Source organism: Cavia porcellus, unplaced genomic scaffold (assembly GCF_034190915.1).
Source record: "Cavia porcellus strain 051 isolate PalLab524CR breed Dunkin Hartley unplaced genomic scaffold, mCavPor4.1 scaffold_4, whole genome shotgun sequence".
NCBI lineage: Eukaryota > Metazoa > Chordata > Mammalia > Rodentia > Caviidae > Cavia > Cavia porcellus.
This window is the reverse complement of record NW_026947487.1, coordinates 120,025,194-120,052,886: the sequence shown is the minus strand read 5'-3', so window position 1 is coordinate 120,052,886 and position 27,693 is coordinate 120,025,194. Positions and strand designations below refer to the sequence as shown.

Below are 27,693 nucleotides of genomic sequence, written 5' to 3'. Positions count from 1 at the left end.
GGTACATGGACAGAGGCCACAGAGCCAGGGCTTTGTGCGAAAATAGTGGGAATATATTCAGAAAGATGAGCTGGCTTCGATCTTTACAGCGCGGCCCGAGGCCCCCTTCCTGTCCTAGTCAGCATGGGAGGGCCCAGCACCTTGTACAGGGGCAGTCTGGACCTGACTCGGTGTCTTTCAAAACGGCAAAATGAAACCTTTGATGTACACATTGCACCCACGTTAAAAACTAAAACCAGAACAAAATAAACTGTGAATCTGAGATTCCCCGAAAATCGCAGAGCATCGTGAGCCCTCCTGTCTGCCCTTCCTGGTGGGGTGCTGGGCCAGGACGTGGCGAGCTGGCAGGTCCCGTCTGCAGAGCAGAGCCCGTGGGAAGTTCCGAGTCGTCACCTCCGTGCCCCAGCTGCAGCCTCCTCATCTCCCGGACGCCATCTCCCCGCCCCATCCCGTTACAGGAAAACACAGTATTCACATTACAACATGAAAATAGCACCAGAACTGGGGACACACACGGCCCGGGGCTGCGGGGAGGAGGGCTCTAGAGAGGGCCCCGAGGGGAGCAGGCCTCTCCATGTTCCCTGGGGAGCCAGGTGCCCCGGAAGCATCCGCAGTGTGGTCAGTGGCAGGCGTGATCCCGTGGTCAGGGGCAGAGGGCTGTGTGCTCTTGGGATCAGGTGGCTCAGAAGTGGCCCATGTGGAGAGTGCTGTCCCCCACCGTGTGATTCTGAAAGGCACTTTGGAATTCCAGCAGCAGCGGGACTAAGAGGGAAGGCCGCCATCGGGTCAGCTGCCCAGACTCCCCTTCCTGGTGTTGACGGGGGCTCTGTGCGAATCTTCAGCTGAGGCCTGCAGCCCGCACCGCCGAGCCGACCCCCCCACAGCCGGGGGCAGCACCCGGGGCTCTTTCAAGGACTTAGTACCCGGGCAACAGTTGTGTGCTCCCAAGGGGCCGCAGTTGGCCTATCCCTCACTTCAGCCTTAGAGCGAGAGAAGGGCCTTCGCCAACTGGTTTGAGCATCGGGACTGAGGCAGGCAGTTCCCCGAAAGTGCGCCACCTTGGGTGCTGAGCAGCCACCACCAGGAGCCTCGCTGGGCCCTGGTTTTGCGCTGGGTGCTGCTCATGTGTCACTCAGAAGTGTCCTTCTTTAGCGGGATCTTGAAGCTGGTCAGTCTCTGCCCAAAGAGCTGGCTGAGGAGGTCACTTTGGGACTCAGCGGTCCGGTGGTCTCGGAGTTCGGTGGGCCTGGTGCTGGAGACGGACCTGCCCTTCCTCGCCTGGGGGAAGGCCTTGCCCAGCACCTCCCTCCGGTGGCCTGGGCCAGGTTCACCCTTCCGAGTCTCCCAGGGTGGTGGCCGGGTCTTGCCGATCTGACTGCTGAGTCTGGGCTTGGTAGGGAGCACCCGGCTAGGGGTAGCCTGCTTCCGGGGCGCCCGGGGAGGCCTGTCAGGGGTTGGGGGAGCTCTGCCCGAGCTCCCTGTGCTGTCCCGCTTTGCTGGGCCTGGTCCCTTCCGCCTCTTCTCGCCGCCTTCTGCCTTTTCCTGGGGACCTGAGCACCCCTGCGTCCCCTTGGGGCTGCCCTTGGCCTGGGCACGAGGTGGGGGCGAGTGTGGTGCGGGGCTCTGGCTGGGGCCATTGGGCTTGGCTGGGGTAGTGGCTGTCTCACTCTGTAGCCGCCCGCTGGCCAGCTGGGGCTGGCTGCCCCCTGCAGTCTTGGTGCCAGGGCATGCTCCCCCACCACCCTGGGAGCTGGGCCTCAGCCTGGTTTTGGAGATGGCAGGCTTCATCCTGTTTTCAGGGCCAGGAGCCAGCTCTCCAGGAGCAGGACTCCCCGTCTCTGTGGGCTTCCTTGGCTGTCCTGGTAGCTTGAGTGTCCTGCCAGGGGTGGTTGCCACAGGCCTCAGCTTTGATGCACTCTGGCAAATCCTCAGTTTGGGGGCATCGCCCTCATGGGAGGGCCCAGCTGTGCCCCTATCAGGCACCACGTGGCAGGATGACACCTGCTTCTCTTTGGGGAGCAGGGAGGGCTCTCCTGGGGAGCTGTGGCGGGAGTACCTGCCACGACCCCCTGGAGTTCCGCGTTTCCCTGAGACAGGGGGAGCCTGGTGTCTCTGAGACCCAGGGCTGTCCACGGAGGCCTCGTCCTCTGGCCTTGTCATGGCTCGGTCTGGCTCTCGGTCCTCTCTGCATTCAACCTGGGCATCGGGGAGGGGAGACAGAGCCGGGGGTGGAAGGTCTGCGCTGGCCGTGGATGCATCTGGGCGCTCCGCAGTGTCCTCCAGCCTCTCCGGGGAGGAAGCGGCACCAGGGGCCGCCTGTAGGCAGAGTCGGGGCAGGGCAGGGCTGCCTGGGGACACTGGTCCGTCCGCACCAGGGCCCGCCACCCTGCGCCGTTTGGGGGGCAGCGCGCCCTGGGGCGCCCTGGGCCGCCGCACACCGCGGAGCGCGCAGGGCCTTGGACAGGCGCGCCGGTGCTTCTCGCGGTGCCTGTCCAGCTGCTCTCGGCGCGCGAAGGTGTAATTGCACGCGCTGCAGGCGAAGGCCCTGCGGGTGACGCGCGCGACGTCGGCGCAGCGCTCGCAGGCGAACAGCGGCGTGGGGGCCACCTCGCGCGCCTCGGGCCTCGCCCCGTGCGCGCCGCCCAGGTGTGCGCGCAGCTCGCGGTGCGCGGCGTAGACGCGGGGGCAGCGCGGGCACAGGTAGACGCGCTGCGGGCTGTGCACCGCCAGATGGCGTTGCAGCTTGAAGGGTTTGGGGAAGCGCTTCCCGCAGTGGTGGCAGTCGCGGGACGGGTCCTTGCAGTCCGCGTGCACCGGGCTGGCGCCGAGCGGGGCCTCGCTGTGGGGGCGGGGCCCCGGACACGGGCTGGGGGTGGCGGGGCCGTCGCCGCCGGGCAGGCTGGGAGGCGTCGAGGCGTCGTGGGGGCTCTCAGGGGAGGCAAGCCCGGCCCCGTCCATCAGCGCCGCCTCCTCAGCCCTCCTGCCCGCCGCGCTTGCCCCGCGCTGGGCAGTGGCTCGCTCCGCCGATGCGCCCTCATCCCCGGAGCCCGCGGGCAGCTCACTCCGGGCCCGCCGAACCTGGCCCCTGCGCGCGAAGAGGGCAGCGTGCTCGCGCAGGTGCTGGTTGTACATCCAGACGTCGGCCACCTCCTTGAGGCACATGCCGCAGGCCCACGGCCCCGCCTGGCCCTGCACGTGCTTCTCCTGCAGGTGCTCGCGCAGCAGCTGGCGCGAGCCGAACCTGCGCTCCACGCACATGTAGCAGGTGGGCGGCGGTGTGGCGCTGTGAGCCAGGCGGTGCAGGTCGAGCTCGCCCAGCCCGTGGAAACGCCGGAAGCACACGCGGCACTTGAAGGAGCCCTTCCTGCTCGGAGCCGGCCGCTCTTTGCCGAGGGCCTGGCTGGGCCGGTCTGCCTCCTCCTGGAGGTTCAAGGCACTGGTGCTGGCGACGCAGGTCAGGTCCTCACGGGGTCCCGGGAAGCACAGGCCCTGCGTCTCCAGCGTAGTCCCTGCCATTTCCAAGTCCTCGGTGTTCCCGGGCGGCCCCTCCTCATAGCCCTCTCTTTCTAGGTTGGGGGGCTCCGGGCTCACATCTCCGGGACCGGAGAGTGGCTCTTGTGGGGGCACCCCCAGGTCTCTCCAAGACCGCGGGACCCTGTGCAGCTCCGGGATGGTCTCTGCCTGGTCATCGCTGGCACCGCAGCTCGGTGCCTCGCCCACACAGTCGGCTTCCCTGCTGGGCTCTGGGGCCCAGAGGTCGAGGCATGGGGGGCTGCTGCTCAGTGCCCCATCCAGCAGCCAGGGCTCAGGCAGATCCATGGGCTCGTTATCCCACAGGTCCTCACAGGAGAGGCAGAGGGAGCCCGAGTCACTGAGATCCGTGGGCAGCCAGGCTGAGGACGGCAGGTCACTCCTGGCCTGGCTGAGTGGCTCAGTGGGCGGCCGGCACTGTGGCCTCCTGCAGCGCTTCCCGTAGATGCGCGGGTTCTTCTTCCGAGCGAAGCGGCCGCCTGGAGGGAAGAGCTGGGCAAAGGACACGTCGTCGTCAAGCAGGCTCGCAGAGTGCCCACAGCCTGGGCTGGGGGCTTCAGGAGCCGCACTCAGGGTTTCTGGGGTGTCCAGGAAGCCCGGCATGTCACTGCGGACAGTGCTGTCAGTGTCAGAACTGGACGCCACAGGAAGAACAAGTGTCCCTGCCCTAACACCGCTGCTGGGCTCGCCCTGGGGCCCTCCACAGTCCTCTGCAGTCTCCCCTACAGACTCGGGAGATGGGTCCTTGTGTGATGTCCTGGCCACTGCGGCTCCCCAGAGGCCCCTTGTCAGGGCTCCTTTCCACCCCTCGGGGTGTTCCCCAGGGGACACCCCCTCTGCTCTCCCTGGGGGGCTCCTCCCACCACTGGGGGACTTCTGGGCTGCAGTGTCCACTGTGCACAGCACCTGCAGGTCAGGATGGTCTGTGCTGTCCTCTAGGGGCCCAGGCTCTCTGTCTGCCCCCTGCTGGTCCTCTGGTGTGCAGTTGGGGGCTGCTGGCTTGGAGTGGCACCAGGCTGCAGTCCCATGCTCCCCCCGGGGCCTCCTGGCTCGACCCTTTCCCACGTTCTGCGGTTTTGGGGCCATGGTGCTAGGGGAGTCCCTGGGCCCTCGGCTTCGCCTTGGCCCTTCTCTTCTTTCTGTCTGTCTGGGGTGGAGATTGTTCACCTCGGGCTGGGCTGGGCTGGGCTTTGGGGGATGTGGTTGCTGGTTAAGGGGACAGCCTGGCGCCCTGGGGCCCCTTTCGGCCCCCTGCTCTGTCTCAGGACCCGAGCGGCCCTCAGGGGCTGTGGAGCCCTGCCGGGGAGGTGGCCCCGCAGGGTGGTTGGGCTGCATCACAGCGTGACTTGGTTTCTCCTTGCCAGGTGCCCTGCGGCTCTTCTTGTCGAGCGCCTCGCACCCTGGGGCAGCGCCTACGAGTGGTCGGTGCTTCCTGGCTTTGTGCCGGCTCAGGCCTGGCCCCGAGCGGAAGGAGGCTGAGCACATCTCGCAGGTCACGCAGGGGACCGGCGGCCTGGGCAGGGCTTGGCTCTTCCTTTTCTCTGTGGGCTCAGGCTTCTTCTTACAGCCATGGGGCTTCTGTTTGGAGCCTGGGGGTGTCTGGCGAGGGACCCCGATGTGGTGTTGGGGGGATTTGGACCCGAAGTCACCAGCCGTGTTTCTGGGAGAGGCAGCTCCAGGAGAGCAGGATGCAGCCAGGGCCCGATTGCTGGCTCTGGGCCCCTGGGGCACATCAGATGTCCCTGCATCCTCCCGTCCCTGGCTGACAGCCCCCACTTCCTGTTCCACACAAGGGTAGGGACCTGGCTGTGTGGACCCCAGTGAAGTGGGGTCTGTAGGTGTGGCCCTGATGCTGTGGCCAAGGAAGAGGGTGGGGCAGAGAGGATGGGAGGTGGGGTCCGGCATGCCGAGCGCCCTGCCTGCCTCTGTGGCAGGGTCGGTAGGGACTGTCTCTGCACTGTGCCTCCTGCCGGCCATGGGTACTCCTGGGCGAGGGTGGGTGGCCTGGGCTGGGGAGCCCCCCGGCCCTCCTCTGAAATCCTCTAGGGTTCCTGATGTGCTGCTGCCGGGGCTGTCCTGGCTCTGGGTGGGGGTGTGGGCTGGGATGTGGCTGAGGTCTGGCCAGTCTTTGGGGCTGCTGGCCCCTGGAAGTGTGGGAGGTGGGACAGCCTCGGGGCCACAGAGGCTTGTCATCAAAGATGGGGGAGTTTCGGGAAACCTCCCTGCCTCGGCCCCTGCAGAGCTCTGGACCCAACTGGCCCCTCCTGAAGACACAGAGGGAAGGGCTTCCTGGGGTGTGTGCTCCAGGCTACTGGGGGCAGGGGTGAGGCTGGCCGCCTCCCCAGGGAGCCTATCCTTATACCCCTGTTGGGTGTAGGCTGCTGTTTCTGAAGGGTGCCGAGGGCTAGTGGCTGGCTGCATCCGCTGTTGAAGGCTTAAGGCCATACTGCCTCCCTGGAGCCTGGCTTTGGCCCCAGCCGACCTGGGTGCTCTGGGGAGGGCTCTGGCCTTGGCACTGTTGCCTGGTGCTCCCGGGCTCCTCCAGGCTTCAGGTAGGTGTTGGCGGGCTTTGCCTTGGGCTTTAGGCTTTTCGGCCTGGCCAGGGGAGCCCAGCGGTCTGTCTTCCTCAGGCACTGTGCAGGTGGCTGTGTCCTGCACACCCCCAGGGGAGCCACCTGTCACTGTGTCTCCTCCTGGACCTGGGGGGCCTCCATGCCGAGGGCGGTGGGTACTGGCAGGTGGAGACTCATGTGAGACCTGGACACCACTCTTGCTGTCAGCTCTGGCCCCCAAGACCTGGAATGGATGTGAGGGGCTGGGGGCTGGGCCAGGACGGGGTCCTGGGTGGGACGGACCCTCTGGGTCCTGGAAGGCAGCTCCCTCTGCCAGGGCTCCAGGGCGCCCAGGTCTCCCAGGAGTTGGTCCCTTGGAAGCATTGCTGTGGCCATCATCTGGGGCTGGGGTGGCATCCAGAGATGAATCTCCTCTGTCCTGCAACCCCTGATCAGGTGCTGGGGTGGCCAGGCACCCGTGGGACTCAGGAGGCGGCAGAAGTGGGGAGCCCTTGCTCTCCTGTGTCCTGGTTGACTTGACACTTGCAGAAGATAAAAGGTCACGGCCAGGGCCATGCCTTGCTGAACCCCTGGGCTCCAGGGGGTCCTCCGGGTGCTCGAGGGGCTCAGGCAGACCCACGTCCAGGGGCGGCCTGCTGTCTGCTTCCGTCTTGCAGTTTCTGCTTTCCTGTGCTGACAGAATTCTGAGGCTGTAACCCTTGGTCCCCAAAGGAGCCCCCGAAGCCAGGTCTTTGCGGCAGCCGGGGAGTGGGGCTGCTTTTCCTGGGTTGTGTGTGGCTGAGGGCTGCTCCCCCAGGTTGAGCACCCCTTTTGTGGGAGACATGGCTGTTCTCACGCCTTCCTGATGTGGCCCGCGTTCCCCAGGACCTGTAAGGTGGGCCTCATCATTGCAGAGTGGGACGGCCTGGCAGGCTGGCATCGGGGAGGCTGCGTGCACGGCTTCACCAGGCTCCTCGGGGGCTCCTGGGGTGCCCTCTCGCCTTTGCAGCTGGCTTTCTAATTCAGAGACCAATCTTTTGATCTCCAGCTCATCCTCCGACAGGTTGGTCATGAAAGCTGCGTTGTATTCGTTTCTCTTCCCAGACCCGGGTGCAGGGCTGGGGGCAGCCACGTCTTCACGGGGACATCTCTTATGGAATGGCTTTGGCCCTGAGAGGTCAGGAAATGGGCTGGGCAGCACCGGGGACACTTCATCCAGCAGCAGGAGTGGGGGGAACAGTGGCTCTATTGGAGGTTTCCTCGGGAGAGGGTCGGCACAGGCCAGCGGCACTAGTGTGGCCTTGTGTGGGGACACTGCGTCGTAGAGTGGCGGGTCGAAGCGGTCCTCAGGCAGCCCGGCAAAGAAGCTTGTGGACTCCAAGGTCAGCGGTGACTGGGCTGGGCTGTAGGGTGTGTTCTTTGGCAGTTTGGGCTCCAGGGGGTTCACGTGGTCCTGGCCAAGGTAGGAGCTACTGGCCGGCAGAGTGTCCACAGCTAGGTCCTTGGGCCCGAGGGACAGTTCAGTGGAGCCAATGCTGGGGGGCTGGGGCCCCTTTCCGGCAGCAGGAACCCCCACAGCATCTCGGCTGATGTGAGCAGGATTGTAGCCAAGATCAGAGCTCTTAAATGGGCTGCCAGGTTCGGGATCGGCCACTCTGCTGGGCTTAGAAGCCGACGTTTGGGAGTCTCTAGGCTGATGAGCAGGGGTGTCTTCTTGGTCACGGGGTTTGGGGGACTCTGTGCAGCTAGGGGTGCCCTGCAGAGCACTGTCTCCTGGCCTCGGCACTTTGCTGCTGGGTGGAACGTTGGGGTGGCTCCCTGAGGGTCGAGGTCTGCTGGTGTCACCTCTGCCCAGCCGTGGGTGCTCTGCAGTGTGGGGCCTGGGGCATCCTCTCTCCCAGGTGGGAACCTCTCTGAGTTTTGTGGGATCAGGCAGCAAGTCTTCCGCAGCTTCTGGCATCTGGGCTGCCTGGTGGAGGCCAGGGGACGGCTGACTTTCCTCTAGGGTCGCAGTGTCCTTGGCAGCTCCTGTGGGGTGACCAGTCCACTTGGGGTCTCCGTCTGGGCTGTATGGCTGCCCTGGGGTTGGGGACCCCTTCTGCTCCCCCGGTCCTGGCCTCCCCACCTTGCTGGGGCCTCGGCCCAGGTCCGCCTCCTTCATCTTCCTGCTCAGGCGCCGCTGCCTGCGGCCACGGTGGGAGCGGCCTCTGAGGCCAGGACCCCTGGGCCCCGGCCCCTCCTCCTCCGACTCGGAGGCCTGGTCGTTGTCCCCCAGCCTGCCTTGTGGGGCCCTTGAGGGCACCTGCGCCCGGTGCAGCTTGTTCTTCTGCAGCACGATCTTGTGGATGAGCTCCTTGCTCCAGCTGCCACCCCGCCGCGCCCTCCGCTTCTTGGGGTCCCTCCTGGGGGGCAGTCTCAAGCGCTTGGCACTCCTGGTCTCTGCAGAGGGGAGGAGGTCCTGGGGGTAGGGTGGGGGCTGATGGGTGCTGCGTCCTCGTCTCCTGGGCCTCGGGCCAGGTGTCCTGCTGGGTCCCTTGGCGCCGTGGGCTGCATCGAGCTCTTTCCAGAACAACCGGAGCTGCTTCCCTCTCCGAGGCTGCCTCCCTGGGCTGGGCACAGCTGCCTCCTTGGGCGCTGGGCCCAGGGAGGGGGTGTTGGGCTCACTCTGGGCTGCGCAGGCCCTGTCTCCAGGGCAGGGGGCTCTGGACTTCGGTGTGGGCCCTCCGACCAGAGGCAGGGGCTGGGTAGAATGCTCTGGGGTGGCACTCGCCCGGGTGCTAGGGGGCTGCCCAGTGCCAGGGCCCCTGAGGCCAGGAGGGTCCTCGTCGGTGAAGACGTCGATGAAGCTGCTGTCGATCTCGGGGCTGTCCGACGGGTCCTGCATGCCATTGAGGGCCTCGGTGATGAGGCTGTCCAGCTTGGCATTGTCCTCCAAGTCTAAATCAGAGGCGGGCAGAGGGAAGGGCGGGGTGGCCAGGCCAGGCAGGAAGCTTGTCCGCAGGGCGTCATCTTTGCCGTCTGTCTGCATGTCCCCAGCCAGCAGGAAGGGGATGGTCTGGCTGTGGCCCAGCAAGCCTGGGTGCGTGGGTGCTGGCACCTTGAGGGCAGCGGGGAGCCCCTGGGGTCTGTGCCGGGCCAGCATCAGGCCACAGAACTGCCGGTGCTCGAGGAAGGCGGCCAGGCTGCTGTAGTTGCGGTCGCATTGCCTGCAGGTCAGCAGCACGTCCAGCTGGTCCAGGCTGGCGCTGCTCAGCGGAAAGTGGTGGGCAGCATAGGCAGCTGGGCCCCGGGTTAAGCCCCGCAGCCCATCCTTGCCTGCCCTGTGGCCCTCACTGCCCCGGAACTCGAGGGCACCCTCGGGCCCCAGCCCTTCGGAGGGGAGTGGAAAGTGGGCAGGGACAGTGTTACAGGGCTCTGGGGACTGGAAGGGGCTTCCGGTGTCCTGAGGCTGAGGGGCCGGGAGGAAGAAGCCCAAGGGCCCCAGGGGTACAGGCAGCTGGCTGTCCTCAGAGCTGGGGTTGGCCGGGCTGCTGGACAGGGGAGACAGAGAGGAGCACGTGCTGCTGCCCGCTGTGTTGGTGGCAGGGGAGGGCAGTGGGGACTCGCTGGGAGAGACCCCCACCACTCTGGGTGGGGGCAGGCCTGGGGCTCCTCGGGGTGATGCCTGGGGCTGGGTACCCCCAAAGAACAGGGCCTGGGCTGCAGGGTCCTTCAGCCCACTGTAGGGGAATAGCCCTGGGGAGCTACCCGGCTGGCCTGGGCTTGTTCTCAGGGCTGCCAGTGTCTCCCCAGGCCCAGGGGCCTGGCCGGCAACACCCAGCGCTCCCTGGCTGCCCTCCTGCCACTCAGCAGCGCCCCTGGGGACTGGCAGCTGGCTCAGCACCTCCATCTGGTGGGGGCTTGGGCTGGGGCTGGGGAGTATGGAGGACCAGGGCACTGTGGGACTCTGGGGGAGGCAGAGCCGCTGGCCAGGGTTGTCAAAGAATGGGGCGCTAGAGGTGGGTGGGGGGTGCTCAGGGTAGGGGGCTGCTGTGGAGTCCCAAAGCTGGGGCAGCCTTGCAGGCAGGACTCCGGGGGCGGCCAGCTCGGTGTCCCCAGGCCCTGGGCTGCTGCCCACCTTACTCCCTCCATACGCCTGTCCTGCAAAGTGTCTCTGGGACCCAGGGTTTGGGGGTACCCTGGGACTCCCCAGCCCCTCATGGCCTGCAGGGGGTCTCTCAGGGAGGACTTCAGTTAGGTTTTTGTGCAAACTGTCGGGGAAGGGCCTTGGGGCCCGGGGAACAGCACCAGAGGGGGAGAGGGCCTGGCTGTGGTTGCCAGCAGACTCTACGCTGCCCAGCTGGCCAGGGTAACAGGGCTGGGGCAAGGGTGTGGGGGGCAGTGGGTAGGCAGGGTTAGTGCCCATGGCCACCTCTGGCCACCTCCCTGGGGGCTGGTGGAAGGAGAAGGCCAGTGTTCCATGGGCATAGCCCTGCCCAGCTGCATCCTCACGGGGTGCCCGTGCCTGGAGCGGGCATGGGAAGGGGCTCCCCCTGGGGCTTCCGGGCCTGCTGCCCTCACAAAAGGGCTCCGACTCGGTGGGGGAGACCCTGAAATTAGCACCTGGGAAGTTGTCCTCAGCAGCAGGAGGCCAGGAGCTGGCCCTGCTGGCCTGGAGCTCCGGCAGAGTGGCCAGTGATGGGGGGCTGGCACCGTTGCTCGGCAGGGCCCGAGGGGGTCCTGGGGTGGCACTCGGTGAGGTATAGTTGCTGGAGGTAAAGCTGGAGGGGTCCTCCTGGAAGCACCTTTGTGAGTGGAGCTCTTCGGGGGTGGGCAGGGCCTCGGCCCCAGGGCGGCTGGGCCTGTGGCAGGCTTCTGCCTGGGAGTCCTGGGGGGCTTCGAGTGGCCAGCCCTCGAGGGCCTCGTCCAGGGTGGGCTTGGCCTTTGGGCTGATGATGTTCAGGCCATAGAGCTGTGGGGAGCTGCTGTCCACCTTGCTTGCCAGCCACACTTGCGCCCCTGGGTGGCTTTTCACAGGTGGGGTGTGGGGGCCACCCCCCTTCCCCGAGGGGCCATGAAGGTGGTGGGGCTGCAGGAGTGTGGCCTGGGGCGTCACTGCCTGGGTCTGCCCTGGCTGGGTCCCAGGTGGGTCCCTGGTCAGGGCTCTGCTACCTGCCTCCTTCGTGGCCCGGGCCGTCCCGCTGCTGGGGGGTTGGTCCTTGGGGGGCGCCTGGGACAGGTGCTGCAAGCCCCCTGCACCGTGGCAGGGATGCAGGTCTCTGGTGGTGGCAGGGGGCGGTGCTCCGTGGGGCCGCTCGCCCGGCATGGCCCCAGGTCCTGGACGCTAGGAGGCGGCAGTCCGAGGAAGGCCATAGGGTGTGGGCTGGGCGGCCATCCTCACCCCTTGGGGGGCCCCAGGGAGGCCTGTGCTCATGGTCCCGGGTGGAGCCTGCAAGGGAAGGGTGGAGTGAGGGGGCTGGCGGGGCTGCAGTGACGGGGCAGAACCTGCCAGGCTCCTGGTGTGGCGGTCACAGAAGCCTTGGTGCCCAGGGAAGGGCCCTGGCTGATGTGCTCGGGGACACAGAGACTGCACTGCTGGGGGGGGGGGGAAGGGGGTGCAGGGGGACAGGCTTCCCAGATGCCACCCCTGCGCAGGACGGGGACTATGCTGGCCACAGCCCTGAGCAGGAACCCATCAGTGCTGCTCAGCCTTGGGTCACACAGGGCGGCCTCGGGTCCTCCTCTGTGGGGAGCCCCCAGCCTCAAGAGACCGCTGGCACTTTTGGGGGCCTCTGGGCGGGCTCTGGTCCCATCCCTGTGATCCTGGCCTGGGCCTCCTGGAGAGCCCTGCCCAGGGGCTGAGGACAGGCCCTGGCTGTGTGCCTTCCATCCCCTCAGCAGCTCTCTGGGCACACTCCTGGATCTCCCGTCACGAGTCCCCCCTCTTCCCCAGGACCTGGACACACCCCAGTCTCCCGTGTTCTTGCTACCTGTGTCCTTTGTGTGTGGACTGAGCTAGGCCACAGAGCCCAGTCCTAGGAGGCTGATGCAGGTGAGTGCTAGGCTCTGAGAGATGCTGTGGCTTGCTGAGGCCACGCATCAGCAGCCCAAGGCACTGAGCTACCAGGGAGACCAAGGGCCACCAAGAGCTGGGCTGTGCCTGGGCACCTGCCTGGAGACTGGGCTCCGGAAGGGGTCAGCCCCTGGTGCCCACCCAGGAGGGGTGTCCTGCCATGTTGGGCCCTAAGTCCTGGTGGGCGAAGTCCTGGTGTGCCTAGCAGAGGGCTCCTCACTGCAGTGGTCCAGGGATGCCCGGTGAGGGTGCCCCTCCCCTCCCCCAGGCCAGCCCGAGGTTGGCCTCTCTCCCCGCCTAGCACGCACGTGCAACCTGAAGGGTTGATGGAGGCCCTGGCCCTGCGAAGGCAGCCTGGGCTTCAAGCACTGGTGTGGGCTCCCTCATCCCCATGGTGGCCTGGGCAGGCAGGGTGGTCGCTGCCCCCAGGTCTGTGGGTAGGGAGGCCATTGGGAGGCACCTCCCCAAGGCCTTCTGGTGGAAGGGATGGGTCATCCCTGAGGGGCTCCCTGTACCGCCCATGTCCCCCGGGCTCTAGACATCTACTCAGGCCAGGCTGTGGGCGAAGGCCCCTTTCTTGGGTGACAATCCCCCAGAGCCAGGAGCCTTTGCCCAGGTGGGTGGGTAGGAGGAGGGGGCACCTCAGCATCAACAGCCAAAGGCGCCCTCAGGGCGGGGGCATCAGGGGCTCAGGGACACAGCTGGCCGCTTTGACAGGAGCCTCGGGGATGGGGCCATCTCTGCCCATGGAGGCTGCACGTGGGCCAGGTGTCTCTTCCCACGTACCTGGGGCGCCAGGGCCTCAGCAGGGTCGCTGTAGGACTGCCCAGAGACGGGGCCGCGTGCCTGTGAAGAAAGAGGATGGTAAGTGAGGATGGGGGTCCTGGCCTCCGCCAGGGCCCAGGAGTGCCTCTCGGGTTCACGCGTTGGGAGGGGCTGAGGCTCTGTGTCTCCCCACATTCCCAGCTCTAGGGACCCCGAGCCTTCTGCCAGGCCGCCCCTCCTGTTTCTCCGTCACTCTGCACTCTGCTCTGCCTGGCTGTGGACCTGGGGTTTGCCTGGGCACCCTGGGAACAGGCTGCTGTCCCTGCCTTGAGCCCACCCACGCCAGAGAAACCAGGAGCACTGCACCCGGCTGGCGTGGGTGTGGGCACTGGCTGTGTGGAGAGGCCCAGCTCATGCTGGCCCCAAGCTGCACTTCGAGAGTGGCCAGGCTGAGCTGCCCTGGCCGGTGGGTGTCGGGCTGGGGGCAGAGAGGCCTGGGCCCTGCAGACTTGGCCACTTTGCTGTCTATGGGGCCTGGACTGTGCTGAGTGGTCACCACCCTGCCCGGCCCCCAGGGGCACAGCAGCCCCTGCCCACTCGGAAACAGCAGCCCAGGCACTGCCCTTCCCAGAGAGCTCACGGCATGGCCAAGCGGCTCCCACATGTGCCAGCCGTGGTGCTGGGCCCAGGGCATTTGTGCAAGTGCCCCATTGCCTTCAGCTCACCGCATTCAGCCACGAGCCAGCGGGTAGAGGAGGCTCAGAGAAGGCTGTGACTTGATCAACGTGCAGAGCTGAACTGCCTGTGCCCTCAGCCTGTCCCTCACAGAGACAGGTCACTCCTGGGGCCCACCCTGGCTGCTCCGGACCCCTGGGTACTAAGTCCGGTGCAAGCCCGCCTTTGGTCTGCTGTACCGTGGGCACCCCATGGAGGAGTGCAGGGCCCAAGGCGGCAGCGTGGGGACCACATTCGGCCTGGTCTCAAGTCTGGCCCCGCCTCAGAGCTTGGCAAAGCCCCTTGGTGCCTGCTGCGGGGTCAGTGTGGGTTCCAGCAGCCGGAGTCCTTTGAAGTGGGGAGATCCAATCCCCCAGACCCAGGGCTGCCCCGGGGGAGCAGGAGTGGTTCCTTCTCTCTCCATAAGAGTAGCCAGCCCTTGGGTGGCTGTGGGCACTGGTAACTCAAGACCAGTGCAAGTGGGCCAGCCAGCGGGGCGGCTGTGCCTGCAGCCGGGCCTCCTCACCACCTGGCTGGCCAGCACTGCTCTGCGGGGGTCTCCCTGGCCTCCAGCTGTCCCCTCCTCTGGGCCTGCAGGAGCTGCTTGAGCCTTCTGTGGGACCCTCAGCTAGGGCCATCACAGAGTCCTGGGCAGGCAGGACAAGGCCCGTGGTGGGCACGGCTGTGTGGCCTCCCACAGGGTCCAGCCCCACAGTTATGGCCGGAAGAGGATGCGGAAGCAGGCAGGGTCTGGGCCCAGGCTTTGTCCGAGGGGAGGTGGGTTTGGGTCCCTGTTGCTCCCCCTGCCTGGCGGGTGTGATGGGGTGGGTAGGGGTTTGGGGGTACCATGCCCTGGCCTTGCTGAGGGTCCCAGATGCCATGCTGCGGGTGCCCCGAGGCACTGCAGAGGACCAGGGACACCGCACACACACGTCTGTGGGCTCCAGGCCACACTTCCCTGGCCACCCAGCCATGACCTGGCTGCCAGTTGGGACCCAAGATGGGGAAACAGACTCAGAGCCATGTGCGGACTGTCTGGGGTGCTGCCCCGACCCACCCTGTCAGTCCCCTGCCTTCCCGGCCCCCAGTCCAATGACCTGCACTGGGCGGTCCTGGCTGGGGGAGGCTGAGGCAGGCAGTGCCTCTCCACACTTTGATGAGCTGGGCCCCGGCCCTGATGGGCCCGGCCTGGGCATCACTGCTGCCCAGTGCTTGTCCTGGCCACATAGCAGCCGCTATGTGTGCTTGGTCTGCTCCCCATATTCATGCCACAAATGGCCTCTCGCTTCAAACGCTGCCGCTTTCTTAAAAACCCCGATACCCAAGCGAGCTGGGCCTCCGATAAACCCCTGCAGGTAAAGTTACATCCGAGACGCGGCCCCAGGGCACGTTTAAGAGCAAAACTGGCCTTATCACCGCATTTATCTTAATTACTTGGGCAGAGTCAGGGCCAGCTTTGCAGGGCAGAGCAGGAATTGGTCCCACCTTATCGGGGTTCGAATTTGAGATCTCTTAACAGGAGGGAGATAAGTGGGGGTGGCATTGTCCCAGGATGGGGAGGGGGTGCGGGGAGGGTGTGGCTTCTAGCCCAGATGGCTCCGGGCTGCAGGGCAGCAGGGCAGGTGCCGGCCCCCTTGTGCCACGAAGGCTGGCATTTGGGCAGACGGTGCTTCGGGTGCGAGACTTCTGCATCTCTAGACCAGGCTTCACATCCCGGAAGAGCAGCAGGATTTCAGTCCTGAGCTCGGTGGGCCTCCCAAGGCAGAGCTTGTGCTAGAACGCTCCACCATCACGCTGCCCCCTGGGCCCCTGGCCACTCAGGGTGCGCCCAGCCCTGCTGCCACCCTCTGTGGACGCAGAGGCAGTGCCTAGTCCAGAGGCAGAGGGAAGGCTGGAGTATGGGGGAGCCCAGCTCGCCTCCCCTGTCCACACCCAGCACCTGGGAAGGTCCCACATCCACTGTCAGCTGTCCTGGCATGGGGTGGGCAGCGGCTGCTGGGAGCCGGGCTGCCTGGGTATCAGCACTGGGGTGGCCACGCTGGCTTAATTTTAGCTATTGTGTGTGGTGGCTCCGAGAGGGGACGAGCCTTGGCCTGGGTGACCCTGTCTGATGTGGCCGCAGGGCTATCCTGGCCTGCACCCTGACACTGGTCCACATCCTCTGCAAAGGCCCTGTGGCCACAGGGGTAATCGTCACAGCCTGATGCCCTGCCCCGGCGCCAAGCATCACAAGCACAGCCCTGGCTGGCCTGGACGCCCTCCCCACTGTCCCTGGCTTCCTGTCCTTCCCAGCCGGGCTGCAGGTGGCCCACTCACTCTTCCATGGGGGCAGCCAGGGCCGACGGGCACAGAAGGACAAAGCCACCCTGTCTCCATGGGACGTGGCCACATCCTTCCTGTGGGCTGGCGGTGCGGGGTTCTGTCTGTGTATTACACAGGCATCACAGTCCAGGCCACCGAGTCCCCGGTGCTGCTGCCCTGGCCGCTCCTTCCTCCGGACACGCCGAGTCACCTCCAGCCCCCGTGTGGGCCTTGGATCGCTGAGCACTGCCCTCCCGTGGGGGTCCCAGGCCCGCTGTGCCCACTGGTGTGTGACACTGCAGCTCCCGTTGATGGGGCCTCTGGAAGCCTGAGCATAGCACCAGCCTTCCTGACTCCAGGGAAACCCGAAATACAGGGTTTAAGTGAAATCACCCCGTTTTTAGACCTTGGCAACGAATTCATGTGAAACAAAACTACCGTGTGAGCCGCAGCCACCAGGCAGGACTGGGTGACCTGCGGGAGGCGGTGCACATTCCAGGCTGCCCCGCTGGGGTCCCTGTTCCCCTCCCTCCCCGTTCATTCATCCTGAAGCCAGCAGGGGCCAGCCTCGCTGTGGTGAGACAGACGGACGGCTCTCCCAGGGGCTTGGCCTCCCTGCAGGCCAGCACAGCTGTCCCGAGGTCACCAGGCCCTGCTGCTGTGTACAGGATTCCCAGAACCAGGAGGGGTGTGTCCTTTGGTGGTCAGAACAGTGGTCTTTCCACGTGGCGGAGCCCGGAGAAGTCTGCAGTGAGCCGGGTCCAGCGGGCTGTGGACAGGGCCTAGGGGCAGAGAGGCTGGCATGGCCAAGCAGGGCCTGGGACAGCAGAGGGATCTATGTCTGCCAAGGGCAGGAGGCTGGCTCGAGGGCCCTAGGCTTGAAGCAAGGCCCGAGACGCTGGGTGGAGGAGGGAGCTGGGTGCTGGGCAGCCCGTCCAGGAGGAAACTGAGGCTGGAGTTCACCTGTGCGTTACAAAGGAGGAGATGGCTCAGGTGGAGATGCTCACCCAGCTGTGGCTCTGAGGCTCCCTGCACCCCATTCCACTCCAGGCGGCTGTGGGCTTTAATATGCACTGACCGCTTCCTCGGCCCTGGGGTCAGGCACCGCCTGGCCGCGAGCTCCTGCCCCAGGACGTCCGGGAATCCTGAGCACACAGGCCACAGGGCCTTTGCCTGGCACAGCCCCTGGCCTCTCAGGCGCCTTTGCCGCCACACTTAGGCCCTCACGTCACGGCCTGTCTGCCTTGCTCGTCCCGATAGTCCAGCACTACCTGGAGTTGTCTGCACTGGGCCTGCACTGTGCTCAGAGAACCCTCTGCAGGCCCCCTTGGTGCCCTGCTGTAAGGAGAGACGCACGGTGTGTGGGTTGTGCCCCCTGGGGTGTGGGTCGTGCCCCCCGGGGGGGTTTGGTGAGAATCTATGGGGACGGAGAGTCCCCTGCAGGACAGGGGCAGCCCGAGAAGCTGGGGGCCGCACAGACCTGAGGGCATGCAGTTGGTGCTGCACAAATATCTGCAGACGGGCCCCCAGGCCACTGCCCGCCGCTCTGTTCCTGCTGACCCATCTGTCCCTCCCACCGTCCTGAGCCTGGACCTCAGCAGAGCAGGAGCAACATGAGGTGACCTCTTAACACCCACCAGGGCCTCTGCTTCCTGTCCTGACCCTGCTGTACAGCATGACCCTCCCACACCGCCCCTGTCCCGCAGATTGCAAGTGAGAGAGACAGGGTCCCCCATGCAGGCCGGGAGGGGCAGACGCAGGCTGAGTGTGACTGGGGCTGCATGTAGCTGCACGAGGTGCACACGCAGGGGCAGCGCGTGTCTGTGGGGGCCTCCTCTGCTCACCCCGGCAGGGGTAGGGGCAGAGCCTGGGGTGGGGCAGGAGAGGGGGCCGAGGGCTCTGGGCTCAAGGTGTCAGGCCTCGAGGCTGTAGTCACGGGAGGCTCAGGAGGGACCAGGCAGGGCCGAGGCTACAGCCCGACAGTCCCCAGACCCCGAGGTAGTGTCTTTCCTTTCCTTGGAGACAAGGTCTCACTAGTGCAGGCCGAGCTTGGGCTCACTGCGTAGCCCAGGCTGGTCTCGAATTGCAGCAATCATCCTGCCCCGGGGCCACAGAACGGAGCCAATGGGGGAACAGCTGAGCCCCTGGATGCAGCCACACCCGAAGTCCGTCAGCCCCTGGGCCTTCCTCTCATATGCGGGTGCGTTCCCTTCTGCATGGAGCTGCCTTCCTATGGTTTGCACTCGGGAGACCGCAAGGACACCGAGGACCCAGGAGGGTTCCGGCAAGCCCAGAAGTGGCCTCTGTCAGCGCAGGAGGCCCAAGCCCCTGGGCAGTGAGGGTCTGGAGTGTGACCCTTGGGACTGGAGAGAGGGGCCACTGTGAGCTGCAGCAGGGTGAGCCAGGGCAGCACGAAGTGGGTGGACTGCAGCCTGCGTCTGGCCCGGCCGCCCCCACGCATCACCTGAGAGTGGGGACAAAGGCAGGGACCAATGTCTACATGCCTCGGTGACCCTCGGGACACCTGGCTGTCCTTGCCCACAGGCTCTGCACAAGCTGCTCAGGACACACGGGCCTTGGACATCTCTTGCCCTGTGGGACGCCCACTGTGAAGCACGGCTGTGTCCAGTGAAAACAGCTGCCCCGTCCACACTGGTCATGCTCGGCTCCAGGGGCCAAGCGTGGGGTGAACAGTGTCACCCACACCAGTGATTGGGGTTCCATGCTGAAATGGCGGGGTGCCACCCGTTCCCCTTCCTGCAGGGCCACGTGGTCCCTGCAGCTACAGTGGCTCAGGCCTGCACGTCCCGGCCCCCAGTGAGGACGGTGTCCCTGCCGCTGGACACAGGACCCAAGGATGCACTCACCGGGGCCACGACGCCCTCCTGCTTGTCCTTCCATACAACCAGGGGCACAGGGCACGCTCGTGACCCACGGCTTTGAAGCGCTTCCATGAAGATCCCTGGGAAACCTCTTGCACTGAGGTCTGTCCCCAGCCCTGTCTAAGTTCTGGGACTGGGTGTCCAGAGTTGTAACCCTCCTGCCTCACCCTCCCAGAGTGCGATGACTGTGCCTGGCTTAATCTGGAAATTAAAAGAGGGCCAAACCCTTGCAGGCTGGCTTTGCAGCCGTCCGAGCTGATGATACAGAGAAACAAGCACGGTGTCAGGCGGTGCACGGCGCAGGAGCTGTAACCTAAAAGCGTAACGTGTGTGTGGCGCATGTCTGCAGTGCCGCACACGGGCGTGCCTTCCGGGTCCATGAGCCCCACACTGGGCACAGGAGCAGCTGTGCCCACGCTCACACGGGCACAGGTGCCCGCCTCCATCCTCCGGGGCTGTGGCCCCAGGGGGTGGGCCTGGGATGGGACCCTCCTCTCCTCACCCCCGTGCTGTGTCCCAGCACCTGCCCTCAAAGTCCCTGTTCCTCACTCACCGCTCTACCCATTGCAGTGTCTGGCAGGCTCCTACTCATCCTTCAAAGCCAATTCCAACATTGTCCTGCCTTTTTCTGAGAAACTTTTCATTTTAAAACAGCATGAGGCCCTCCCTGGACTTCCATGGCTCTTTTTTCTTTTCTTTTTTAATTTTTTGAGTCAGGGTTTTACTATGTGTATCAGGCTGCCCTTGAGCCCACTCTGGAGCCTCGCCTGGCCTTGAACTTGCAGAAATCCTCGGCCTCCTAAGTGCTGAGATCACACACGTGAGCCACCACATCTGGCTGCATGGTTCCTCTTTCAGTCTACCCTTGGCATGGTCCCATGTCCAGATTCCTGGTGACACCTGCTGAGGGTCGAGACTGTCACTGCCATGTCCAGGAGCCCTGTCAGCCCCCGCAGTGGGGTTGAGTCGGCACGTGTGGCTGGGCGAGCCGGTGCCTGCCATCTCAGTAAACATTGGCTGTGGGGCTGGGCAGGAAGCTGACCTTGAGGGCACCCAGCTGGCAGCAGTGGCAGGGTTATAAATATCCCCAGACCCGCCCGGCTGCACGTTCCCATCGCATCCGCCCAGCACTCGCCCAGCGGAAGGCAGGCCGACAGGCCCTGCGCCCGAGAGGCGGTCCTGACTGGGACATGGCCTCTGGGTCAGTGCGGGCTGCAGCATCCGATTGTTATCTGAGAGCCTTGTGGCCGCCAGTGTCCAGGCCACCTGCTTTTCTTGGACATCCAGGCTGCATTTATGCTCCTGGCCTGGGCAGTAATTAGAGTCCCTGGAGGCCTCGCTGCGTCTCCCTGGGCACCTGGAGGATGGCACGAGACGGCCGTGGCCGGGCGGAGCTGCCCGTGTGGTCCAGGAGGGTCTGGCATGGGCGCAGCCTTGGTGCCGCAGGCTCTGTCCCCATGGTGACATGTGGGGCCTTGGTTTCCCAGGGCACACGTGCACACTCACACCAAGCTCTTCCCTGCAGGTGGCACTGGGGGGCCACGTGCTGTGGCTTCCTGTCCCAGCGCCTCCCACACAGCGCCCAGGCCCTGCAGAGGCCTCTGTGGCGAAGGGGGCTGCAGCCACGTCTGGCTGCTAGGCTGTGCCAGCCGTGGGTGGCTCCGGTGCCCTGGGCACCCCATCACCCTGTCCTCCCTTCAGGATGAGGCTCTCCCTCTGCCCCACTTTCCCGGGTCACCCTGTCTACCACTGACCCTGGCCGATTATCCTGTCTAGCACTCACGGGCCGCTATCCCCACCCTGTCCTCCGCTTTTCCCATGGTGCTGGCCTGTGTTCCAGCAAGATGGGGCCTGATGCTCACACAGCCAGCACTGATCACACAGACCCACGCCGTGGAAGTGTGTTCTTCCTACGCTGTGTGGAGGGCTCATTGGAAGTTGGCCAGGGCAGGGGACAGCTGTGGGGTGAGCCAGAGGGACACAGGTGGGATGACCACCTCCTATCTGGTGGAGAAGGCACAGTGTGCTCACAGCCCCCTGGCTGGGCCGTGACCCACCGGCTGCCCGCTCCTGGGTGACCTCGGGTGCCTTAGTCTCAGGAACCGGTTCCTTGGGGCTCCCACCTGCCACCTCTGTCTTCCAGCTGCACAACTGGAACTGAGTGGGGAGCCACAAGGCAGTCTGTGCCCCTGGAACCCTCCGGGGGTGCCTGGCACCTAGACTCTGTGCCACTCTGAAGCCAGTGTTCTGTGCCCCTGTGACCAGGACAGGCTGGGGTTGCAGAGGTGGCCAGAGGAGACCCTCCACACATTCAGGTGCAGAATGGGGTCCTTGGTGCCTGGCAGGTGGCGATGTGGGTTCTCAGAGAGGGCAGGGAGCGCAGGGTGGCAGGACAGAGCCACCCGCACCCTGGGCCTCCCGAGAGACCTGGCCTCAGCCCTGAACACACTCTCTGCCTTGGTTTCCCCATTTGGCGGGGCTGGATTCCTGGTTCTATCCTGGGAAGCGTGGGTACTTCCTGTCCTGCATCCAGGGTGGTGGGCATGGGGTGGCCCTGCAGCTCCCTATCCCCTCTTCACTCTGAGGGACGCACAGGGGCCTGCTGGGAAGGGGAAGGTGACACACACAGGCCCACGCGTCCCGATGGCAGGAACCACAGCGGGTCCCCGAGTATGGACGTGTCCCAGCTCACCCCTGTCTTCACATGGGGCGTCTGCAGTGTCCCCGGAGACAGAGCCCGGCACATACCGCCCTGGCATCTTACAGTCCTCTCATGCCCAGACCCGGATGGCAATGCGTGGGGACGGAGGGGGTACAAGGAATGTTCTAGACTGTTCTAGGCTCTGCCCATGACTCTGTGAGCCTCAGCTCGCCACTTCAGCGCGGTCAGCTGTGTGGGACGCAGTGTGGGGGACGCCTCACACGTGAACTCGCCCACCGTAAGCCTGGCCCTGCCTCGGGATGGGAGGCAGCCCGGCCCGGCCAGCCCAGGGTCTCCGTGTCCCCAGGAGCCCCGCCCCAGTGCCTGCCCTGCTGGGCACCCCGGCCGCCTCCACACAGCCCCATCTGCACCGAGCAAGGCACTCCCCTCTGCTGCCCAGCAGGGCCTTGGTGCACGCTCATGGATGTGGACTCTGGCTACTGGCTGGACCTGCCTGGGGTGGCCAGAGACAGGACTGTGCCGTGAGGGCGGTCAGGGTGTGGGGTGACCCTGACCCTCGTCTTGTCCCCAGGCAGCTGTGTGGCTGCTCATTCGCTAGCTCAGCTGGCTGCCTGGCCGTATGGCATAGCGTGGGGAGGGACGTGGCCCAGGGCTGTGAAAGCCACCTCTTGCTCCCTGCTCTCGCCGCCTCCCAGCTCACTTTCTGGGTGCTGGGCTCAGGGTGAGCAGCGAAGCGCAGGGTAGGGGCTTTGTGGAAGCATTGGGCGTGGACCCAGCGCTGGCCACAGCCCACCAGCTCCACGTCCCCCCACAGGGGTGGGGGCTGAGTGACCTCGGCCTACAAGAATGGGAGGGGCGGGGCGGCTGGCTCACGGCACCCGAGGGGGATCCCAGGTAGGAGACCCTCTGGTCCCCAGGTACAGCGTCCAGTGTGCACGCACGAGGGTGGTGAGGACGGTCCTTGAGACGGGGGCCAACGCTGATGCTCTGGGCACCTCTGGGAGTTCGGGACAAGGCACCCTCAGTGACACAGCCTGCAGTTTGTGGAGGTCTCAGGTGTGATGGGCAGGGCTAGGCTGGGTACCCCCTGCCCAGGGAATGGGATGGGCTTTGCAGACCCTGAGGTACCCTGCAGTCAGTCAGTCCTGAGGGTGGTCTCCACTACCCCAGTCCTGGCCATCATGGCCAGCAGAGAGATTAAATCAGCAAGGGCCCATCCTGGCCACTGCAAGGGCTGTCCCCAGCTCCAGCCACACCAGGACAGTCTCGCTTTGCTGGCCAGCCGCAGGGAGGCAGGAGCTGGCCTCCTCGGGGTCAGGCTTGGGGCAGGGGCGGCATAGCATGCCAGCCTAGCCGGGTGAGGATGCAGATTTCCCAACGGGGCTGGGTGGGCACCATGGCTCCGGGGGTTGGGCACCTGTGATGGTGTCCACATGAGCTGGGGCAGCCCCTCCCTGTCCTCTCTGCGTTCCCCACCTGTGGACTTGAGGGTGATGGGGTGAAGGCAGTGACTCTGGTCACTGGGTCATGTGCCAGGCATTCAGGCTGCCAATATCTGCGTCCCTGAGGCCTCCTCACCACCTGGTGGGAAAGCCGAGCCTCAGAGCGGCCTGGTGCCTTACCAGGGCACGCAGCATGAAATCAGTTTCTGCAGGCTGGATAGGGGTGCTGGGGCGAAGGTCGCAGGAACCCTTCTAAAGCGTGGGCTGTGGAGGGGGCGTGGCTCGGAACTCGGGCTGTCGGAGTGGCCACTGGCTGGCACCAGGGTGTGAGAGGCTCTGGGAGAGCAGTGACAGCAACCCCGGCTCCCAGGCTGCCTGGTGCTTCGCAGGAGAGCTCGGCAGAGGCACCGGTTCCCACTTGAGGAGGCCAGGACCTCACCATTAAACCCTCTGGGCCATGGTGTGCCTTGTGGCTCCAGGGCGACAGGCCAGAGTGGACAAGGGTGCCGGCAGGAGGCCTTGGGCCCAGCCTGAGGCTGAGCTTTCTCACAGCTTCCCTGGATGGAGCCTGGTGCAGGGTGAGCTCCCCATCACTGGAGGTGTTCAGGCAGTGAGTGACCCGGAGCAGGATCCTGAGGGAGCTCTGATAAGGGGTTGGAGTTCACGACCTCTAAATCCCCTCTGACCCCGGGGGTTTGCAGGTCCCTCCCTGGCCTGGGCGGGGTCTGGTTGCACTGAGCACCACCTCTCTCCTTTGCTACCCAGTCTAGATGCCACTGGGCCTGGGCTCCCTGAAGGTCACACAGACACCTGCTGTTCCTTCCTGTGTGGGCAAGGCCAGTGGCAGCCCAGCCAGCTCCCTGGTGGATGGGACATGCGCTGGGCTGGGTGCTGCCCGAGAGGGCTCGTCCCTTGCGGCCACCTTTTTGGGCTGCCCTTCCTCCAGCGGCCCCCATGCAGCTTCCTGGCTGGAACTATCAGGCTGGTGTCCCTGGGGCTTGGGCTGCATCAGGACCCAGACACACCGCGCGGCTGGGCGCCCCTTGTCCCTCCCGGGGAGAGCTGGCCTTGGAGCGCAGGCCGCTGGAAGGGGCTGTGAGCCTTGCGGAACTGTCTCCTCTGAACCTCAGCCGGTGGCGGTGGCCGGCGGGCGGGGGAGCGCTTAACACGTGGCAGGAACCCTGCTGGACGGACGGGAGGCCGAGCGCAGCGCGGAGGGGCTGCCACCGCAGCCTGCGCCCAGCCCGTGACAGACACCCGGCAGCCTGGTCGCCTAGGCGGGAGCAGGGCCTTGCGCCCAGGTCGCGGTGTAGGGCAGGGCCCGGCGGCCTCGGGAAGACCCAGCGGGCCCCCCACTTTTCCTTCCGGCCATGGCCACGCGGGGCGCAGTGTCCGCACAGTCCCTCCAGCCCAGCTCCCCGGCACCTCGGCCGGTGAAGGCACAGGGCTGGGTGGGGGTGCCCTGCCCCTGCCCCCTTCCCACCGGAATCAGCAGCCCGTCCCGGGAGACCCACCCATCCCGCCAGAAGGCGCGACTGTCCCAGGAGCCAGGGGACACCCCGTGGGGGCGCCGATGAATGAGCCGCCCGCGGCCACCAGAGCCGGGATCCTGGGCTGCGCTCCGCACCTGGGCCGGCAGAGCCAGGCCGCCCCGCGCCCGGCGCCAGCAGCGCGTCCCGGCAGCGCGAGGGGCAGGAGGGGCTGCGCTGTGACGTGGCCAGGTGACCCCCTGCCTGCCAGCCGTCCCGCGCCCACCACTCACCTCCCGCTCGGCCCGCGCCGCTCCCCCGCCGGCACAGGCGGGATCCGCACAGGATCCGGGACGCAGCGCGCATCCCCGCGGGCCGTCCGGGCTGCCCGCCCGCCGGGCACCGAGCCGCCGCCGCGCCGCGCTGCGCCTGGGGCGGGGTGGGAGGAGAGGAGCCGCCTCCGCCCGGCCCAGGTCCGCGGCCGCGCAGCCAAGTCCTCACAGCCGGCCGCGGGGCGGACGCCGGGAGACCCAGAGGTCGCCGAGCCTTGGCTTGGGTTACCTCCTCCATGGCTATTTTTGGTGCCACTTTTCCTAGGTGTTACTGCGTGGGCCCCACCCTCACCACGGGGTCCCCATGCCCCCACCCCCACAGCTGGGCAGTAAGGAGAGGCTGCTGCAGGCAGGGCTGCCCCACTGCCAGGGCTGCTGCCCGGGTACTTCCAATGGATTGCCGCAGCCCCGGTCACCAGTCCTCTCTGCTGTGTGCACGCCCCCTACCCAGGCCAGTGCCACACGTCCTTGGCACTGGAAACTTGACTGGGGGAACCCTGCTAATGCTCCCCAGCCAGCACCCTAAAGAAGCATAGGAAGTGCCAGGACAATTCCTCCAAAGTGAGGCTCCCGGTACTGGGGCCTGGCAGCCCCGGGGAGGGCAGGCCTGGCACATGCCCATGACTCCTCCAGACCCAGGCCTGGCTGGTGCCCTCCTGAGAGTGAGTGTGAGGTGGGCGCTCCCCAAGAAAGTGTCCTTTCAGACGGGTCCTGCCCCTGGGGACCGTTTGTCATGTAAACCAAATCCAGGTCCAGGACTCTCCCAACCAGCAAGGCCCTGCAGGGCCCTCCTGTCCCAGAACTCGGACCAGCCGAGGCAGACGCCTTCCGACAGTCATGGGAGAGGTGACGCAGGAAACACAGGTGACCGGCTCACACCTGTCCCGGGACCTGGGCTGTCTCTCTTCATGGAGACAGCGCAGGCAGGGACTGAGCACCCCAGGCCAACCGCATCTCATCGCAGGACTCCTGGGGTGCGGAGCCAGAGGACCTGGCCCAGGGGAGACTGCAGACCGAGCCTTCTTCCTTACCCTTCTGCTGGGCTTGTGCTTGCTTCTCAGGAAGGTGTGTGTGCATGTGTGTGTGTGCACTTCAGCAGGTGTCTGCACATGTGTGCGCACAGGACCCTGAATTCTGCCCAATCTGGAGACGCACTCAGCAGCACCCTTCCCCATGCCCAGCCATCACTGCCGCCCCGAGGAGAACCCCTGCCCCTCCTTGGCCTGTGCTGTGCCTGGCAACCCCTCCCCCAGCTGCAGCACAGGACCTGTGCTCCCCTCTGACGGTGCCTAAAGAAATGTTGGTGCCACAGCGGGGGTGTGCTTGGCATCCTGCAGAGAGGGGACACCGCTGACCTCTCAGGATGTCCAGGGGAGGCCTCTGGCAGAGAATCCGTGGCCCACGTGCCAGGGCCTTGAGCGTCCTGGGCGGCGAGGTCTCCATGGCAGCTCTGGATGATGTACTTCACATCTCTGTCCCCAAAATGCCAGAGCTCAGGCGGGGAAATGTTTCCATCACAGCCTGGAAGCGTGTGGCTGGGGGGGCTGGCTGGAGGAACACAGCCAGGCGGGGGTCTCAGCTTCCCGAGGTCCAGCCCAAGCCAGCTCTCCGCCCATCTGCCAGCCCCCTATTGCCCCGGGCCCTGGGCCCACGCAGCTCCAGAGCTTTCCCGGCCTGGGTGTTGGGGGCAGCCTGCCTGAGTCATCACCCTGTCTTCTGCCTGATGTCAAAACAAAACCACACCGTCCACGCCAGAGCAGGGTAGAGGAGCAGAGGCCTCGGCAGATTCCAGGGCCGTGGCGTCACACTGAGGCTCAGGCGTGGCCACTGGCCTGAGAGCAGACACAAGCGGGCAGCACCCCCTGCCTGTACTGGCCGTGTGAGCCCCCCACCTCCACTGTCCTGGCCTCCACGAGGCCTCCGTGCAGCTTCAGTGTCCAAATGTCCAGCCCCCCACGGGCTTCTCCACCTCACTTTCAGGAAAGGGGAACTGAGGCCAGAGGTGCAGGAGCCCACCACGTAGGAGAACACCGTGGAGCCGTAAGGGCGGTAGCTGCTGCCTGCACTTCGGGCAGGGGGCCACACGCAGCACGTGGGGTGGTGGGGCTGAGGGATGAAGGGGGTGGCCTGTGTGGTAGCCATGCTCCCTGTCACCCTGCGTCCAGGCAGGTGGCAGGATCACCAGGACGACGAGGAGGGACCCGCTCCTGGCCGTGTATCCGTGAGCCCTGGACATGCCTGCTGGACCTGCAAGGAGCACGGTGGGCGTCAGGAGACCAGGATCTTTGCAGGGTCAGGCCTGGCTGCAGAGTGGATGCTGGGGCCCTGACTGTGCCCCCCAATGCCCAAGGCTGCAGTCAGATGCCCTGTGGTAGAGGCAGAGCTGGCTGGGGGCCTTCTTGACCAGGTGCCCTGCTGCCCCTCAGGCATCTGGCCAGGCTGGGGCCAAAAGGCATTTTTTCCTGGCTTTGGAAAACAAAATCAGGCCCTACAGCACGGAAAGGAAACTACAACATGGAAACCCATAAATCTCTACAGAGAGTAGCAGCGCGCGGCCTTGCAAGGGGCCGCAGGATGGGGCGCGGGCGCTTGCTGGGGTCTCGGGATGGGAGCGGAGGGAGGGCAGGGGAGGGGAGGGGAGGGCAGGCAGGGAGGGAGCGAGTGGCAGGAGCCCTCAGCCGCCCAGGATTCTTTCCAGACAGATGGCGGCGGCCGCGGTGGTGGCTGCGGTGTGTGACTCAGCTGCCCCGAGGGAGACAGTTTCTGCCCCTGTTGCAAGCGGCCCTATCTGTGAGCCGAGGGTCGGAAGGGGCTTTCCGTGCCTCTTGGGCGATGTCTTGCCCAGCCCAGGCCTGGGCTCCAGGCTGCCCTGGCTGTTCCCTGCCCTGTGGGCTCTTGGTCACCCCCGCTTCCCAGAGCCACATGCCCATTCCTGGCTGCCCCCCAGGGCCTCTCTGGGGCTGGAGTGCAGGTCCCAGGAGGGGCCCTGCC

General features: G+C 65.8%; 1 protein-coding gene across 2 annotated transcripts; it reads right to left on the bottom strand.

Moving 5' to 3' along the window:
• Positions 1–31: 31 nt before the first annotated feature.
• On the bottom strand, positions 32–24,863 carry Znf469 (zinc finger protein 469). Of its 2 annotated transcripts, XM_063247796.1 has the most exons (3): positions 24,664–24,863; positions 12,922–12,981; positions 32–11,511 (listed from the first exon to the last, which is right to left on the bottom strand). In XM_063247796.1, exon 3 carries the CDS (start codon positions 11,386–11,388, stop codon positions 1,129–1,131), a length of 10,260 nt encoding a protein of 3,419 aa, XP_063103866.1. In that variant the 5' UTR covers positions 11,389–11,511; positions 12,922–12,981; positions 24,664–24,863; the 3' UTR covers positions 32–1,128. The 2 variants fall into 2 exon arrangements, with proteins under 2 accessions (XP_063103866.1, XP_063103867.1); XM_063247797.1 differs by lacking the exon at positions 24,664–24,863 and having other exon boundaries at positions 12,922–15,100.
• Between the last annotated feature and the right edge of the window lie 2,830 nt (positions 24,864–27,693).